General features: G+C 44.3%; 1 protein-coding gene across 1 annotated transcript in view; it reads right to left on the bottom strand.

Moving 5' to 3' along the window:
- Window positions 1-14858: 14858 nt before the first annotated feature.
- The window catches only part of LOC310841821 (calpain-8-like), a 40896-nt gene continuing 39267 nt past the window's right edge, over window positions 14859-16487 (bottom strand). The window contains exon 20 of the mRNA XM_083733336.1: window positions 14859-15049. Within this exon, the coding sequence (XP_083589462.1) occupies window positions 15026-15049 (24 nt within the window). The 3' untranslated portion in view covers window positions 14859-15025. The remainder of the gene's footprint in view (window positions 15050-16487) is intronic.

The raw sequence follows: 16487 nt of genomic DNA, 5'->3' as shown, positions 1-16487 counted from the left end.
TGGTACAATGGCTACTGCGCCAGACTAAGACCAGGGAGGCTAGGGTTTAAATCCCGTCTCAGTTATGAAGCTCAGTGGATAAACCTGGGCCAATCAGTCTTCCTCAGCCAACCTCACAGGGTAGTTGTGAGGACTAAAGAAGGTGAAGAGAATTGTTTGTCCACCCTGTGTTCCTTCAAGGAGGGATGGAATATATATGTAACTAAAGTGGTACCTCGGGTTAAGAACTTAATTCGTTCTGGAGGTCTGTTCTTAACCTGAAACTGTTCTTAACCTGAAGCACCACTTTAGCTAATGGGGTTTCCTACTGCCACTGCGCCGCCGCTGCACGATTTCTGTTCTCATCCTGAAGCAAAGTTCTTAACCTGAGGTAGTATTTCTGGGTTAGCAGAGTCTGTAACCTGAAGTGTATGTAACCTGAAGCGTATGTAACCCGAGGTACCACTGTACACAAATAACATGTTAACAACTCAGCCAGTTAAGCTTCAGCAGCACTGAGCTCCCTCCTAGTCACTTAGCTATGTGATTCAGGTATTGCTCTTTTGCTGTAGAGCCTCTAGGAAAGGGGTAGCCAATGTGGTGCTGTTGGACTACAATTCTCATCATCCCCGACCACCAGCCATGCTGCCTGGGGCTGATGGAAGATGTAGTTCAACAACGTCTGGAGGGCACTAGATTAAGAAAGGGTGCTTGCTATATTGGCTATGACTGATCCCTTGATGATATCAGAAAATGTATTTTAGCGATCCCAACTGCATGCAAGCATACATCAGGACTTGGCATTAGCTCTTCAAATTTAGACCATTTCCCAAACAATTAAATTTTATTGCAGAAAACGTCATGCCAGAGGAGGAGATTTTAGACAGCAACAGATGTGTAATCTGTAATGATCCTCTAGTGCAATATCCTTTATACAAACGGCTTGGAGATAGTCGAGGTGTTTGGATAATCAGAACAGAGACAAATTAGCCTTGCTAATATAGGAATATTATGCTAATATATTATGCTAATATAGGAATACTATGCAGGGGAGGGGGCTGGAAATTTCACTGGGTGACTGTTAATATTGTTCTATATTCTCCCTTTCCTGTGCAGAAAGATGCCCAAGGCAAGTAACAAACTGCACTCTGATGCAATGATATTGGTTTATTATTGTGTGAATGAGCCTTGAGTTCATGTGCTCCCCCACTTACCGCCACACACAGACCTTCTGGCACAGCCACAATGAGATGATTGGAAGCTTTGGCTTCTGTTTTTAACTAACTGCAGCAGTTTAGCATTACAGTATGTTTGAAACCAGTCAAGTTGCAATTTATCTTAACTATGGTTTGTTGAAATGAGTCAACTTCATAACCTATGGTTTGAGGCTGGTGTTCCAGTAAACCATGTTTAAGTTGTCTTGGTTTATGCATGGCACTAAACTGTGATTAAACCTAACTATGATTTACTGGAACCTGCCAACTTCAAACCATGGGCTATGAAGCTGTATTGTTTCAACAAACCAGTTAAGATTAAAGGTCTGGATGTAGCATAGAGAGGGGGAAACTCATTGAGCTTGAGGTTCAATGTGGTTCATGTTTGTCATGATGAACTATGGTTTACTGTGATGTCTAAAGCAGCTAAAAGACCATAGTTTCATACCAAACAATGGTTAAGGAATCTTACGTATGGTTCAGTGTGATGCCTGTATTGCCAGGCCATGTTTCATGATTGGTCACCAAACTGGAATCACAAACAACAGCTTTGAACCAGGCCTGCAAACCAGTTTGTGGTGACTGATTTGGCATCATATCTGTATTGCGATAAATTATTACTACTATTATAGTTATTATTATAAACATAAGGCTGTTGCTGTGTCTCTAGCAGCTAGAGTGCCAAGCAGATGAAAATGGAAGTAGACTAGAAGTTCTAAACTATGGTTTGTACATTTCAGTTCTCAGTTCTAAAGTGTAGTTAGGGCAAATGTCTGAACTGACCCTCTGTATCTTTCATTCTATATTTACTCTTCTCAACACCAATTAGGCTTTTTTCTCCAGACAGCAAGATCTGGATGATTTAATATTAACTGAGCTGTAACTGGGCTGCTTTGAATATTGGGATTCAATAAAATTAGTTCCGCTTGCCATAGTAAGTAGCACCCAGTGCTGCATGGCAATTCCATTATCTTACCTTGATATTATCAAAGCAGAGATGAATTTAAGTGGCTTGAAATTTCCAAAATGGAAAAATGAATGGCCTCCTCTCCAATTGCCCCAGAGTGTTCCTCATTTGTATATGTTCATTCATTTAAATATGCACGATTTAAAATTGCTGATTAACTAACCATGCAGTACACAGATGAATGCCAAAGAAAACCAGGAAATCAAAAACTCAAATGAGACCAGTGCTTTTCTTCTAGGAAAAAAAGATGCCGGTACTGCATACCCTTAAGTACTCCCAGAAAAATAAGCATTGGATTAGACCATCCAGGCATCTCTAAATGGGCAGCAGCTACATTGTGATGGATGCTAAAGGAGAATCATGGAGTCAACCATTTTGAAAGGGAGCTTGATTGAAAAAATGTGCTTATGAAAAACAAGTGATCAGACAGAGGAAACTTTGAAACATCAAAATTTATTCCAGGGTAACCCAACAGGACACGCCTAAGGGTAGTGCTTTGTGCATTCTATAAACACGTGGGCAAAAGTTGGGATTGACTGCGAGGAATCACCCTGGGATGAACCATCCACTCAGTAGGCTCTTGCCTAGGAAAGTTCATGGAAGTATACATAATACACATTAAAATTAATATCGGACTGGACTTTAGCTTGGGCTGGCTTGGGCCAGTTCTAGGCATATGGAGGAAGGTGTCTGCGTCTCTGTTGCTATTCATAGCAGCACTGCTTGAATCAAGTTTTCCATCCACATATCTTTACAGATAGAATTTTGAAAAACCACAGTGTGGATGGTATTAGGATAGAGCCAGCAATATCTACTACTAAAAGGTATGTGGTAATACATATCGCAGATAAAGACCTTTTAATAGACTAGAGTGATTTTCCTTGTAATTAGCAAGGGCATTGTGGTATAATTAAGGAAATCAGTTAATAGAACATTTAGGGAGTAGATGCTAAAGTCATACTACAATGCAATCTTGTCTGCCATCTCCTTCACTCCCTCCCCCCACCCCCGCCATCAGTTACCACTTCTCATTTTGCACTTTGATGCAGCAGATATCCAAGAATGCAAGACATGCACTCAACTGAGAATTGCTTTCCAACCTCACAATCTATTCTTGGCAGCATCGGTTGGACTCAAAGCAGCAGGAATGCATGTGAGTTTGGACCAGACCTATGAATTCCTGAGAAGGTATATAGCCAAGATGCAGCTCTTCTTGGAAAATAAAAATAGCCTTCATCAATAGGATTAGTAATTCAAGGCCTATCCTCACTTAACTGGGACTTACGATGGGACTAACTTCTCACTATGCACATATAGGATTGCACTGCTAAACCCCAATCCTATGCCTTTATAGTCAGTAGAATCAGCTCTCTGGAATCATTTTCTGATTGAAAAAGGGCACATGCCTATCATTCTTGCTTTTAGGATGCTACTGAAAGCTTGCATTTTCAAGTGGGCCTTCCCTGAAGTAAGACTCGGCTGTAAAATACCAGAAAACAAAATCTATGGTATAAATACAGAGCAATTTAAAAGCATGCCTTGAAAACATTAAATTACACCAATTCAGTATATTGTAAAATATACTGAATTGGTGTAATTTAATGTTTTCTAAAGGCATATTTTTAAATTGCTCTGCATACGTTCATTTCTACCACAGATTTTGTTTTCTTGTAATTTTCTTGTGTATTCCTTCAGAAACTTTTGTTAAGAAATGGTTTGTCAATGTTTAACTAAATGAGAAACCCAATCCTATGCTATGTAAGGTATATTCAGAAGAAAAGATCTGTGCAGTTTATTTAGTATAATTGCTGTTGGAACATTCAGGGCAGGTAAAAGAAAGCACTTCCTCACGCTGCCTATCATTCAAGTATGGAACTCACTCCCACAGAAGGCAGTGATGAACCAGCTTGAGTTGCTTTAAAAGAGGATTAGACGAATTCGTGAAGGACAAAACTATCAATGGCTGTATCCATCATGGCTGTGTATTGCTGCCACTGTCAGAGACATCCTGCTTCTGAATCCCAATTGCTGAGAAGCACAGGTGAGCAGGATGCTGTTGTGCTCATGCCCAGCTTGCAGGCATCTGGTTAGCTGCTGCGAGACTAGGATGCTGGACTAGATGGGCCATTTTACTGATCCAGCATGCTCCTCTTAGGTTCATATGTTCCTCTGTAAAATGGAGCTTGTTTCCCGGAATGTGTGTAGAGGATTGGTGCCTTCAATGTAGCAGTGGTCACCAACTAAACAGGTAAAGCACCCCTGATAGTTAAGTCCAGTCACGAACGACTCTGGGGTTGCAGTGCTCAATTCGCTTTATTGGCCGAGGGAGCTGGCATACAGCTTCTGGGTCATGTGGCCAGCATGACTAAGCCGCTTCTGGCAAACCAGAGCAGCGCACGGAAACTCCGTTTACCTTCCCGCTGGAGTGGTACCTATTTATTTACTTGCACTTTGATGTGCTTTCAAACTGCTAGGTTGGCAGGAGCTGGGACCGAGCAACGGGAGCTCACCCCGTCGCGGGGATTCGAACTGCCGAGCTTTTGATCGGTAAGTCCTAGGTTCTGTGGTTTAACCCACAGCGCCACCTGTGTCCCTGGTCACCAACTAGAATCTCTTTAAAGGGGGGTTGGATAAATTCATTGAGGATAGCTCTACGAATGTCTACTTGTGTCGGGGACTGGACCGAGGGGGAATGGTGGGGGCTGCGTACCCCCTCATCCTGAACCTTCCCGAGAAGAGGAGGACAGTATAGATTTACAACAGCGGTTTGCAGAAGGTCATAGTTCAGAGGCTGCAGAGGGGAGAAGCTGGGATATATTGGGAGAGGAGCAGCAGGAAGAAGAAGCACTAACAGACTCAGTGCCCTTGGAAAGCATTCCCGACCACCACCCCTTCTCCTGGGACCAGGCGTGCATTGAGAGTAGTAGAAGTGAAAGCTCAGAGGCAGAAAGCTCAGATCAGTCAGCACAGGGATGACATAGAGTAGGAGGGGGTGCGATGGAGGGGGTGCGACTTTACTTGGAGCAATGCCATTATCTAAGAGAGACGGCATCATGCGTCTCTCTCTGTGAATATTTAATAAAAGACCACGGTAAGAACGTCTTGTTTTCCCATTTCTGATTGCCAGCCATGAGGGAATGGGGGCGGATTCCCTGAAGCCTGACAGCTAGACATCAAAGAGCGGCCAACAGAGGTGGGGGCGCCACAGAGCTGGCCTCCTGGCAGCAGTGTTGATACCATTCACCGGGATGGTGTGGGGTTGAGGCAGGGCAGCAAAGAGGTTGGAGCAGTGTGGGCATACTGGCAAGAATATCAGATGGACTCTGCTGTTGTGGCAGCACTTTCCTGTCCCTGCCCCACACTGTCCCAGTATACGGTAGCAGTGCTGCTGCCAGGAGGACAGGTCCATTGCACTGGCTGCTAGCCATTAATGGCTAGTTTACCTTAAGTATCAAAGGCAGCATGCCTCTGAGTACCAGTTGCTTGGGGTCCCAAGAGAGGAGAATGTTTTCCTGCTTGTGGATTTCCCATAGGCATCTGCTTAGCCTCTGTGAGACGAGGATGCTGGACTAGATGGGCATTTGGCCTGATCCTGCAAGGTCTTTGTTATGTATTCAGTGGTCTGCTTGCCTGAGCTTGAGTCTGAGACTAAGGATTCTGAGCCCCTGTGTTCTGATTCGATACATGATATCCAATCACAAAACATTTCAGGATTTGGGCCTCTGCCATTGGCCCTTAAACTCTGAGACATGATTTGCAGCTTGGAAGTTTAAACAACCAATCACATTGGGAGTGGGAGTGGCCTAGGCCTTCAGATATGTATATAAGCAGTTGCTTTGCCTCTGTTGTCCAGTTCTCTTAGTTCAATAAAGGTTCGTGCTGTCATCACTGTGTCTTGCCTTGTGGGAACCCACCTACAGTTCAGTCTTATGTAGTTAATCCAGACAGGAATCTTGGTTAGGACACACAGGAATGTCTTCATCTTCACAGCTGTTTCCCCCCTACAGTTTGTGTTTATTTTGATGCCCAGAGTGCCAATAGCGACTGCTGCTATGGACTTAAAATAATAGCCCATACCAACTGAATGCCAGCACAGTCCTCTCTGTGTTGTACACAGGAGCAATTACCACTATGATAAACAAGGGTGCGGGTTTTCCAAGCACATGTGCCTACTGATGCAGTAGGTCTGAGTATGACCAATGTTGGATATCACCCATTGAATCTAGTGGTGCAAAATTAGCTTTTGTGCAAAGAAATGCATTCTTAAATTGGCTTGAACTGAGTGTTTTACTCCAATGCAAGATGCACCTGGGTGTCTAGGGCAGTAAGGAGTTGAATAAAAACTGTTACAGCAGGTACACCTGGAATTCAGAGTGACAGGCATTTATTTTATTTTATTGGAGAAGGTGTATAACTCAGTTGATCCAAAAATCTCTAAGTAGTGTAAACAAAACAGAAAATTTACCAAGAATATACAAATAAAAATAAGCAAAATGTAAAAACAAGTATATGAGGGTTAAGCTGTGCCTATATGAGGTGCATGTGGCAAGCACTAAACCTCTGTGTTTGGGCTTCTGTTCTGCTCAGGAGCAAGCTCCAAATAAAATTAGTTCTACTCAGGGCATTTTTTCATCAGAAAGTCACTGGACTTCAGTTCTGGCACCTCTCAGGTGTGCGCCATTGCCATTATAAGAGAACAAGGGAGGTGTTCGTGGTGAGTTTCGGCACCTTTTTTGTAGAAAAATAGCACTGGTGCCACTGATGAAAAATGAGGAAAGCAAGCTAAGATGCTGTTGTTGTTGTTTTACTTTTTTATCCCCGAGGTGAGTTATCATGCATGCATATCCCAATTTACCTATCCCCACTTACCTGGGACATTTTTTGGCATAAGCATGGCTAGAATTTCAGCCGAATTCTAACAATTCAGCAAGGAAGGCAAGAGTTAATGCCCAAGGAAACCAGCTGCTTTTGAAAACTGCATTTTAGGAAAGCAACTGCTTAATTAAATATTCAGGCTTCCTGAATTCACGCTATTAATTTAAATGGTGTGCCCATGTTCTGTTTCTTGGGCACATCTCCCTGGGACACCTGCTCAAAGATACTTTGATGGATGGTGTTTACAAATTAAAGTGAAAGCTGGTACTTTATCATTTCCTCAAGTTCTTCTCTTTTCATCTCCTTTTCTTGGCTTAATCTACTCTAGTCCGGTTCCTTCTAAAAGAGACATTTCCCCATCAATCTCCTCCATTTGCATTGACACTTTGATTCTCTCTGAGCAGCCAAAATGTGTCACCTCATGAACAGTGCAATATCTGAAGGGCCCTGTGCTAGTATTCACCCTACAAGACATAGAGCGTAACAGCTGGTCCACTTGGTTGAACTGAATTGTTATCACTGCCCTCTAGTGAGGGCATGTGTAAAAATTCAATGAGTGGCTTCAGGGCTGGTGCACAATTATGTAAAGCTAAATAAAAGCACAGCATAACACTCTCGCCTGAATAATCCCCAAGCTTTAATTCTAATCACTCTTGCTTGGCTCCCCTGAAAATTAAGAGCTGCAAAGAAGTAGAATGCAAGTATTATGTGTAATTAAATAATAACCAAAAGGGAATGTGCTGTGAGCAACACTGTGCACAGCTTGTTGCCATATCTTTAATCCCCCACGAACAGCTCTGTTGCCAGTGTACCACCCTATTCTCTCCAATTGCTGCAGATAAGGAATTAATTCTTGAAAATGGAATAAGTAAAGCAAGCAGAGTAGAGAGAGAGATCTCTCTCTGGCTGATTTGCCCTCTAGTTGTTGTGTCATAACTACAATTTCAAAGGACATCAAGATGGGGCAGAGATGCTTCACACATTACAGATTTAGCAGGTATACATCAAACACAGAACAGATACCCATTCATGTGCCATACTGTGGGAGGTTGAAGCATTTATCCACCCAATGTGCGCTACAGAAACATACTACAGGAAGCCACAATGGGCTGCAGCTTCCTCTGCACAAGGGATGGGGACTTGTTTACCAAAGTTGAACTTCAAAACATCAGGAGGACACCAGGTTGGAGGTGGCTAATTTATGGCTTTGAAGGTAATAACCAACACTTTGATATGGACTTAGAAATGAACATAAACCAACTAAGCTGGTGCAGCAGTGGTCAAGTAATCTAAAAGACTTAATCTGGTTAGAAATCTCATAGCTTCATTTTGCCCCAGCTGAATTTTCAAGCATTTTCAAAACATCTGAAATGGAGGCCCATGAAGAGTGCATTGCAGTAATTCGTTCTGGGTGTATCTAAGGCAGGCGTAGGCAACCTAAGGCCTGGGGGCTGGATCCAGCCCAGCCGCCTTCTCAATCCAGCCTGCAGATGGTCCCAGAATCAGCATGTTTTTACATGAGTAGAATGTATCCTTTGATTTAAAATGCATCTCTGGGTTATTTGTGGGGCCTGCCTGGTGTTTTTACATGAGTAGAATGTGTGCTTTTATTTAAAATGCATCTCTGGGCTATTTGTGGGGCACAGGAATTTGTTCATCCCCCCCAAAAAAATATAGTCCAGCCCACCACATGGTCTGAGGGACAGTGGCTGGAAAAGGTTGCTGACCCCTGATCTAAGGTATGAGTGACAGTGGCCAGATTCGCTTTCTCCAGGAAAGGGCACAGGTAGCATCAGTCTAAGATGAGCAAGAATACTCTGGGCTATAGCTACTCAGAAGTGCTCTCAAACTGCTAACCTGATTCCTCAGTGGGTAAATTTTTGGACAGGGCTACATACACATTGAAGAATCAGATTAGCAGTTTAAGAGTACTGCTGGCATATGGACTACACAATAATAAACCAAAACAGTGGAATCTAAAGGTGTGTGTGCGCGCGTTTTAAGGCCTTACCACAGCATGGCGAGTTAACCTTGTGTCTCATCAGCAACTCTTTTATCCCTAGGATAATCCCTTATCCTAAACAGTCATGCTGGTTTTTCTGCTTGTAATGCCAGTGCAACATTTGTGCAATCCCAGAATCATGCCTTAGTTTTTGACAATGTATAATTATGTGCTTTAGTGAGGCATGCAACAGCCAGAAGACCTCACTCAAGCAGATAATCCTGTATTATGTTGGACTGAACCAATGAGAAGCTAGCAAAGAGATACTGGAGAGAAGAATCAAATAGAAATTCAAAGGAATACCTAGCTATTATGTATCCTTAAAAATTAGGCCAAATTCTCAAGTACTTGGTGAGCCACTACTAACCATTATTTTGAGTGAAGTAAGGCTGAAAGGAAGGCCTGCCGCATTGGTTCTGCCTTCTGACTCACTCCTTTGTGATGCAGCAACATGGAGACCCAGGGCTCTTAAAATCCCACTAAGGAAATAACATCAGAGAGTTAACACTACCACCAAAGGAGAGCAATTGAGGTCACCAAGGGAGAACTTAATGCTAAAGCCTTTGTTGATCATGCTGTTTACCTTACAATCATACGGTTGGGAGGTACCTCAAAGGTCTAGTCCAACTTGCTGCCACTGCAGGAAATCGGCTGCTATAGCATCCCAGGCTGGTGGCCAGCCAACCTCTGCTTTTAAACCTCTAGGGAAGGAGAGTCCACTCTCTTCCAAAGCAGTTTGGTTTTACTATCAATGGTTGTACCACCAGGAAGTTCCTACAATGGTTTAGTCGAAATCCCGTCTTGTAATTTGAACCAACAGGTTCAGTCCTACCCTCTGGAGCAACAGAAAACAGAGACCATCTTGGATTGGCTAAGTTGCCATAAGTGGCATAATAATGAGTAGAGTATGGGCTGTAGGAAGATCTTGGGGGCCCAGCTGAATCCCCCGGCTGGTAGTTCCCTGCCCAATGATAGAAGAAGAATCAAGAGGTGGAGTCCTTTTTAAAGCCTGAGGGCTTTAAAGCCTCAAAGGCAACCTTCTGGGAGCCACATGCCAGTGGTGGGTGTTGTTGTTGTTTAGTCATTTAGTCGTGTCTGACTCTTCGTGACCCCATGGATCAGAGCACGCCAGGCACTCCTGTCTCCCACTGCCTCCCGCAGTTTGGTCAAACTCATGTTCGTAGCTTCGAGAACACTGTCCAACCATCTCGTCCTTTGTCGTCCCCTTCTCCTTGTGCCCTCCATCTTCCCAACATCAGGTTCTTTTCCAGGGAGTCTTCTCTTCTCATGAGGTGGCCAAACTACTGGAGCCTCAGCTTCACGATCTGTCCTTCCAGTGAGCACTCAGGGCTGATTTCCTTAAGAATGGAGAGGTTTGATCTTCTTGCAGTCCAGGGGACTCTCAAGAGTCTCCTCCAGCACCATAATTCAAAAGCATCAATTCTTCAGCGATCAGCCTTCTTTATGGTCCAGCTCTCACTGGAGGCTGGAGTGGTGGGCGTCGCCAGAGGCAAAAGTGAGTTGGGCAATGGATGCGCTTCTTACCTTTGTACAGTAGGCCACGTTTCAGATATGCAAACAGCAGAGTTTTCTACAACCACATTTGGCCCTCAGGCTTAAATTCCCCACCTCTGGCCTAGGAGATCCTTGGCTCCTTCACCCAAGCTTGTCCCATTCTGTTGGGTGTCGTGTTGAAGTGGCTTGCAGGGCATTTGGGGAAGCAAGTTATTAATACTATAAAGAGAAGAGGGATTGATGAGCACCGACTTGTTCAGTTCGTAGTGTGATGAAGAGACGCACGACAGCCTCAATCAGCTTCTCGCAGATGCAGCCTCGAGAGGAAAGGGAAAGCAGATGCCATGAAGAGTCCTTGCTTTTCAGAGGCTGTCTGACACAAGCTACCTGAGTTCTGTGCTCAAAGCACAAACAAAGGGAGCCGTGCTTCCTCCAGAAGGGCCTGTCCTCCAAAGATAAAGGACAATGGAGTACAACATGATGCTCTGCCGGAATAGGTGGGGGAGAGGATGCTACTGAGATGGGTGTAAGCAATAATGCAATTAGGATATCTTGCCTGATGAAGAGAAAAGGAATAGGAACATCCATTTTGCATGTGCTTGACTCTTCTCACACCTGCTATGAGCTGCCTTCATGACTGAGAATAAGCTTTTACAAACAGCAGGTGTAGGGAGAAAAAGAATGTGGAACTGCCTGCTGGTGGCTCACTATGCTACAGAGTTGGGGGAGGGAGGCAAGGAAATTCCTGGAGCTGGCGCAAAGCTGGAAGGAGATCATTAGACTCCTGGGGTAAACAGGGCTTGATGGGGGAATTGCAGGCCCCTTTGGAGTTGAGCTCCTCTCATCCGCCGATGACACATTCCTGGATTTAAGTTGTGAAGGCGTTGCGGTTTTCTCAGCCTAAAACAGACACTTAGTCCCATTAACCTTGTACAGTGGTGCCTCGGGTTAAGAACTTAATTCGCTCTGGAGGTCCGTTCGTAACCTGAAACTATTTTTAACCTGAGGCAGTGGCGTAGCATGGGGGGGCCGGCCGCACCGGGCGCAACATCTGGGGGGGCGCGCTCGCACTCACAGCTCTCTGCCCCTACCTGGCTCACTCACTCTCTCTCACTGCAGTGCTGGCTGTGCGAATCCGATCCGAGCCGCCAGGTCGCCGCCCACTGTGGAGGGGGGGGTGCCAGGCATGCGGTGCAGAGAGAGAGCGAGGGACTATCTGGGGGAGGGACAGTGCAGCGGCCGCCCAGCGCAGCGCTGAGCGTGGGAGAGAACCACACCAGACCTGACCAGGAAGCAGCAAGAAGAAGCTGGCAGCGGCGGCAGGTTAGGGGTTAGGGGGCGCAAATTACTTGCCTTGCCCCGGGTTAGGGGGCGCAAATTACTTGCCTTGCCCCGGGTGCTGACAACCCACGCTACGCCACTGACCTGAGGTACCACTTTAGCTAATGGGGCCTCCTGCTGCCGCTGCGCTGCCGGAGCACGATTTCTGTTCTTATCCTGAAGCAAAATTCTTAACCCAAGATACTATTTCTGGGTTAGCAGAGTCTGTAACCTGAAGCGTCTGTAACCTGAAGCATCTGTAACCCAAGGTACTACTGTATACCTGCTTTGTGGAGGTAACAATGATAAGGTGCTTGGGGCAGTGCGATTATCACCCAGTCATCATGAAATCCAACTCAGCCGTATGCCAGTGTCCTCTCTTAATCAGGCAAAACTGTTTATCCAAGGCACACAAAGCCAGACAGGCAGGGAGTAACCTGAAGGTCAATAGCTTGAGTCAGTCAGCGTCAGGCTGCAGATTGGATGGATTGATTGTGGATTATTTAATTTCTATACCTCTTAATATGTTAAAAAACATCTCTAAGCAGTGTACGAAAAGGAAGCAACAACCTAAAATATTACAAAAATACACAGCATATAAATATGTTACATTAAAACACAATTACTAATATATAAAAATCAGTATCAATTCATTTTCCTTCTGACACACCCTCCCTCCCAGCCTCTAGGTTCTTACCCAGCGTCCAAACAAACTCTCAGCACACCCATAAAAGTCTCCCAATGAGAAGAGTTCCTAGAAAGAACAGACATCACCCTAGTCTCTACAAATATTTGTATGCAATCTTGCCCAAATTTCATATGCAATACAGTGTATTTCTGTATCTTATTTTCACCAAAAATGCCTTTATGCACACTTTCCCCTGATATATTCATTTTTGTAAGCATTATTTGGTTGGAAAACTGCATTGCAAATTTAGAGAAGAGGAAATTTTGAAGGCTAGCTATGTTTTGGGTCACTTATTGTTTGGGGAAGCACAAATCAGGTAGATTCTGTCTCATTTCCTTCTGATATCACCGTTTACAGCGTACCCTGTGTGCATGTGTGCATTAGGCAAAGTGAGGCAGCTGCACCAGGAGGCAGGTGCTGGGGGTGTTGGTAAGGTGTGGAGGACAGAGTTGTTTGTGCTGCATAGCTTGGCCTCCTAAGCTAGATTTGCCACTCTCAGGTGTGCTGGAGGAGCACTGTCCTGACCTGTCAGCAATGTTGATGTATGATTAAACTCCCTGTGCTTGTTCTTGCACCGCCTCCTCAGCATTTAATTAACAGATTCGCATTGAACAAGTTCTTGTTTCTTTTGATTAGATTGCACCAGTCCATATTTGCTTGCAGATTGCTGTCACATTTTATCATCTTTCCCGTTACGTCATCCTTACCCAAATACAACAGCCACAAATCAAACAAGCTGATTGCACAGCCCCTTTGAGGAAGATCCACCGCATCCTGATTGGGTTTTTCAGTCATATTTATTTTTAAGATGGAAGGTGACAAGGGTGCAAAGGGATGATTGAGAATGTAAGATTGTGAATATGTAAGTAAAACAGAGCGCACCAGGCTGTTTAATGGGTTAGCAATAACGTTGAACCAAAGTCCAAGAACTAAACGAAAGCTTGAGAATCTGATCCAAATGGTGTATCAGTTTTATTATTTCCCTGTGATTGATGCTTTTGTGCTGATTGTATTTTATTGCACTTTATGTTGTTAAGGAAATTTGATGTGCATAGTGCCCTGAAATATTTATGATGAAAGGAGGCATGACAATGTCCTCATTCCTCAACAAATGAAGGAAACAAACAATGTGAACTTGCAGCATTTTTTTAATCAACCGAGAAGGAGAAGTGAAGCTGGGACAGTCAAGTCATGCATCCTTCCTACAGTGCAACACTTCCATATATAACTTTTAATTTCCTGTTCTAAAAGGAGCTATCCATATGTGGTGCATAGGATGGATCCGTTCCTTGATTCTGGTCAGGATTGCAGAAGACCCCAATACAGTATGAGGTTGAGCTGGTCCATCCCAGTCTTTCTACTGGACTAACAGGCTAGAGGGCACTCTAGGAAGCAAAATGATTTTGCTGTATGGAGCTGGAGACCACACACTTGTCCAGGGTTTGTTGGCTGTTCAAAGCTCCAAGACTTGGTGTCTGTTGCTTCTGAGGGTGCTGGTGCCAAGAAGCAGACCACCATCTGGCCATTGTCTGTCAATCCCTCCTGAATGTCTTGGGGTTTTTTTCTGCAAAGTTTTTCTCCAGCCATCTCCTGCCTTGCATGAACTGCAAGTTCATCTCTCACTGCCCCATTTTGCTTTTGGCCCATTTTGCTTTATGGCGTGTCTCAGAGCTGCTTGATATAGATGCTGCGTTTTTTCACCTTTTGAAAACATGTAGAGTCATGTCTCAAAAAGGGGTCAGTTGTAATATCAGAACCTACAAACAAAAGTATGAAATGCATGAACTGTAAAGAAGAGCCTTGCAAGACGCATGTTTCTGACTGTTCTGACAGAAAGAAAGGATCCTGACTGAACTCACATTTGTTTACTTCCTTCCATGCTATGTATTTGGAATCAAATCACTGTTTTGAAGCTTGAGAATGCTACAATATGATGATACTTTCGTTTCAAATGGGACCTGCAGCCCAAAAGTTAGAGCCTGATGTGTTGCATATACTCAATCCTCATTGAGATGTGTGGGGGGTTTGGGGGGGCGGAATTAGAGCTTATCCCCAAAAGATTCTTTTTACTTCTACAAACTTTCCCAAGCTGTGGAGAAGTAAGGTAATTTCAGACTCAGGTCTTATGATAGGGGTTCCTTAAATGGGTCATGTGCATGTATTCAGTTACTTATCGTAAGTCAGCCCTTCTGTTCATTAGGCTAACTCCCTCTTGTGTGAGGGTGCTGCCATTTTGGCTACCTAAGCAACGGTACCCACAATCTGAACATCAGAAACAGAGGGAATGATAGCAAGTCATTGTTTCCAAATAGATGTGTTTATTTTTCTGAATGACCTGTTTACGTTAAAACGTATTGGCGGGCGCAGAAATTGATTTCCTTCTTCATATCTTTCAACTGCTTTGTAGGAGCTTATCTGCAGAAGTGCTAGTTGTGGAGCTCTCAAATGACTTGCAAAACGCCGTCTTAAACCAATGTGCAACACAGCCACTGGGAGAGAAAGAGAGAACATAACTGTTAGAACCTACTTAGGGAATCTGTTTGGACATGTTCAAAGTTTCCCCAAAGTTTTCTTTGTTTCCATCTTGGTAGAGCTGCTGCTGCTGCTGCATCATGGGATCTAAGAGTCTGCAAGCAAGAGTCAGTAGTCCTGATTCTGAAGGGAACCATTTTGGCTTTACCACTTAATCTGTGGAAAGGTCATCGCTCAGGAACAAAGCAGATGAATACTCACTGGTGGCCATCTGGACTGGTGGTGATGTGTAAGGCAGGGAGACAACAGCAGGTGGAGTAAGAGCCAAGGACAAGTACAGCCAACTAATTCTGGTTTTTACCCCGTCTTCCTCCCTACTGAGTTCTGCAATGGCAAAACTCAGACTAAGGAAGAAGAAGCTGGCATCCAGTGCCAGCCCCTAGACCAGTGCCAGATTTACGTATAAGCTAGACAAGCTATAGCTTAGGGCCCCACTCTCTTGGGGGGCCCCAAAAAAATTAAAGGAAAAAACCTGGATGTAGATTTTCAAAATATAAGATAAAAAACAAATAAAATAAAACCTACATAAAACAACAGTGTTTTGTGTTGTGTAGGCTCCTATGATGTAAGTAATGGACCCTGCCTGCTAGCCTGCTCCCTAAAATTACCATATAGCATATATTCAACACAAAAAACAACGACAATTTGTTGTTGACAAAGGACAGCTAGACATATAAAGGGCCCCATTACCTTCGGTAGCTTAGGGCCTCATCAAACCTTAATCCAGCCCTGCCCTAGACTGGTTTTAAGTAAGAAGGCAGGCAGGAGTGGGCTGGCTACAGGCAAACTGAGGTGCGGGGGGGCATTTCCCCATTTGCCCCGATGAATCAGCCTCCATTAGAACACAATGCTTTGCATACAGAAGGGCCCAAGTTCAATCCCTAGGATCTCCAGGTAGGGCAGGTAAATCCCTCTGTCCAAAACTCTGGGGAAACTGCTACCAGTCAATGGAGACAATATTGAGCTAGATGGAACAGGTCTGGTTTGATATATGGGAACTTCTTATGTTCCTATGATCATCTGAGCAGTTGAGTCCATATTGGGAGGCATGTAAGAGGCCTCATTGGTACCTAGAGACCCATGTGATTCAGCCTCCTGCCAGTGTAGCTTAGATCTTTTCCACAATTCCCCCAAGCTTCATGTTACTCACTTGAAGTGCATGGTGCGCATGCCCTGCCACACCAGATGCACGGCACTTGGAAGGATCACCCAAAGCCTCATTCTACATTTTTCTGGCCAGAATCAACCTTCTGCACACCCGCAGACCCAGGAAATTACAGGAACGGGGTGGCAGTGGCAGTGAGGGTCCAAAATAGATTAGCAAGCCTGGAAATTTCTGAGCTACAGAACAGTGACAGTTGTTGGCATTTCACCTAGGGTGAATAATCCCACTAG

This window comes from Podarcis gaigeae (genome assembly GCF_964106915.1).
Source record: "Podarcis gaigeae genome assembly, chromosome: 3".
In the NCBI taxonomy this organism is placed as follows: domain Eukaryota; kingdom Metazoa; phylum Chordata; class Lepidosauria; order Squamata; family Lacertidae; genus Podarcis; species Podarcis gaigeae.
This window is presented reverse-complemented; position numbering and strand designations above follow the sequence as displayed.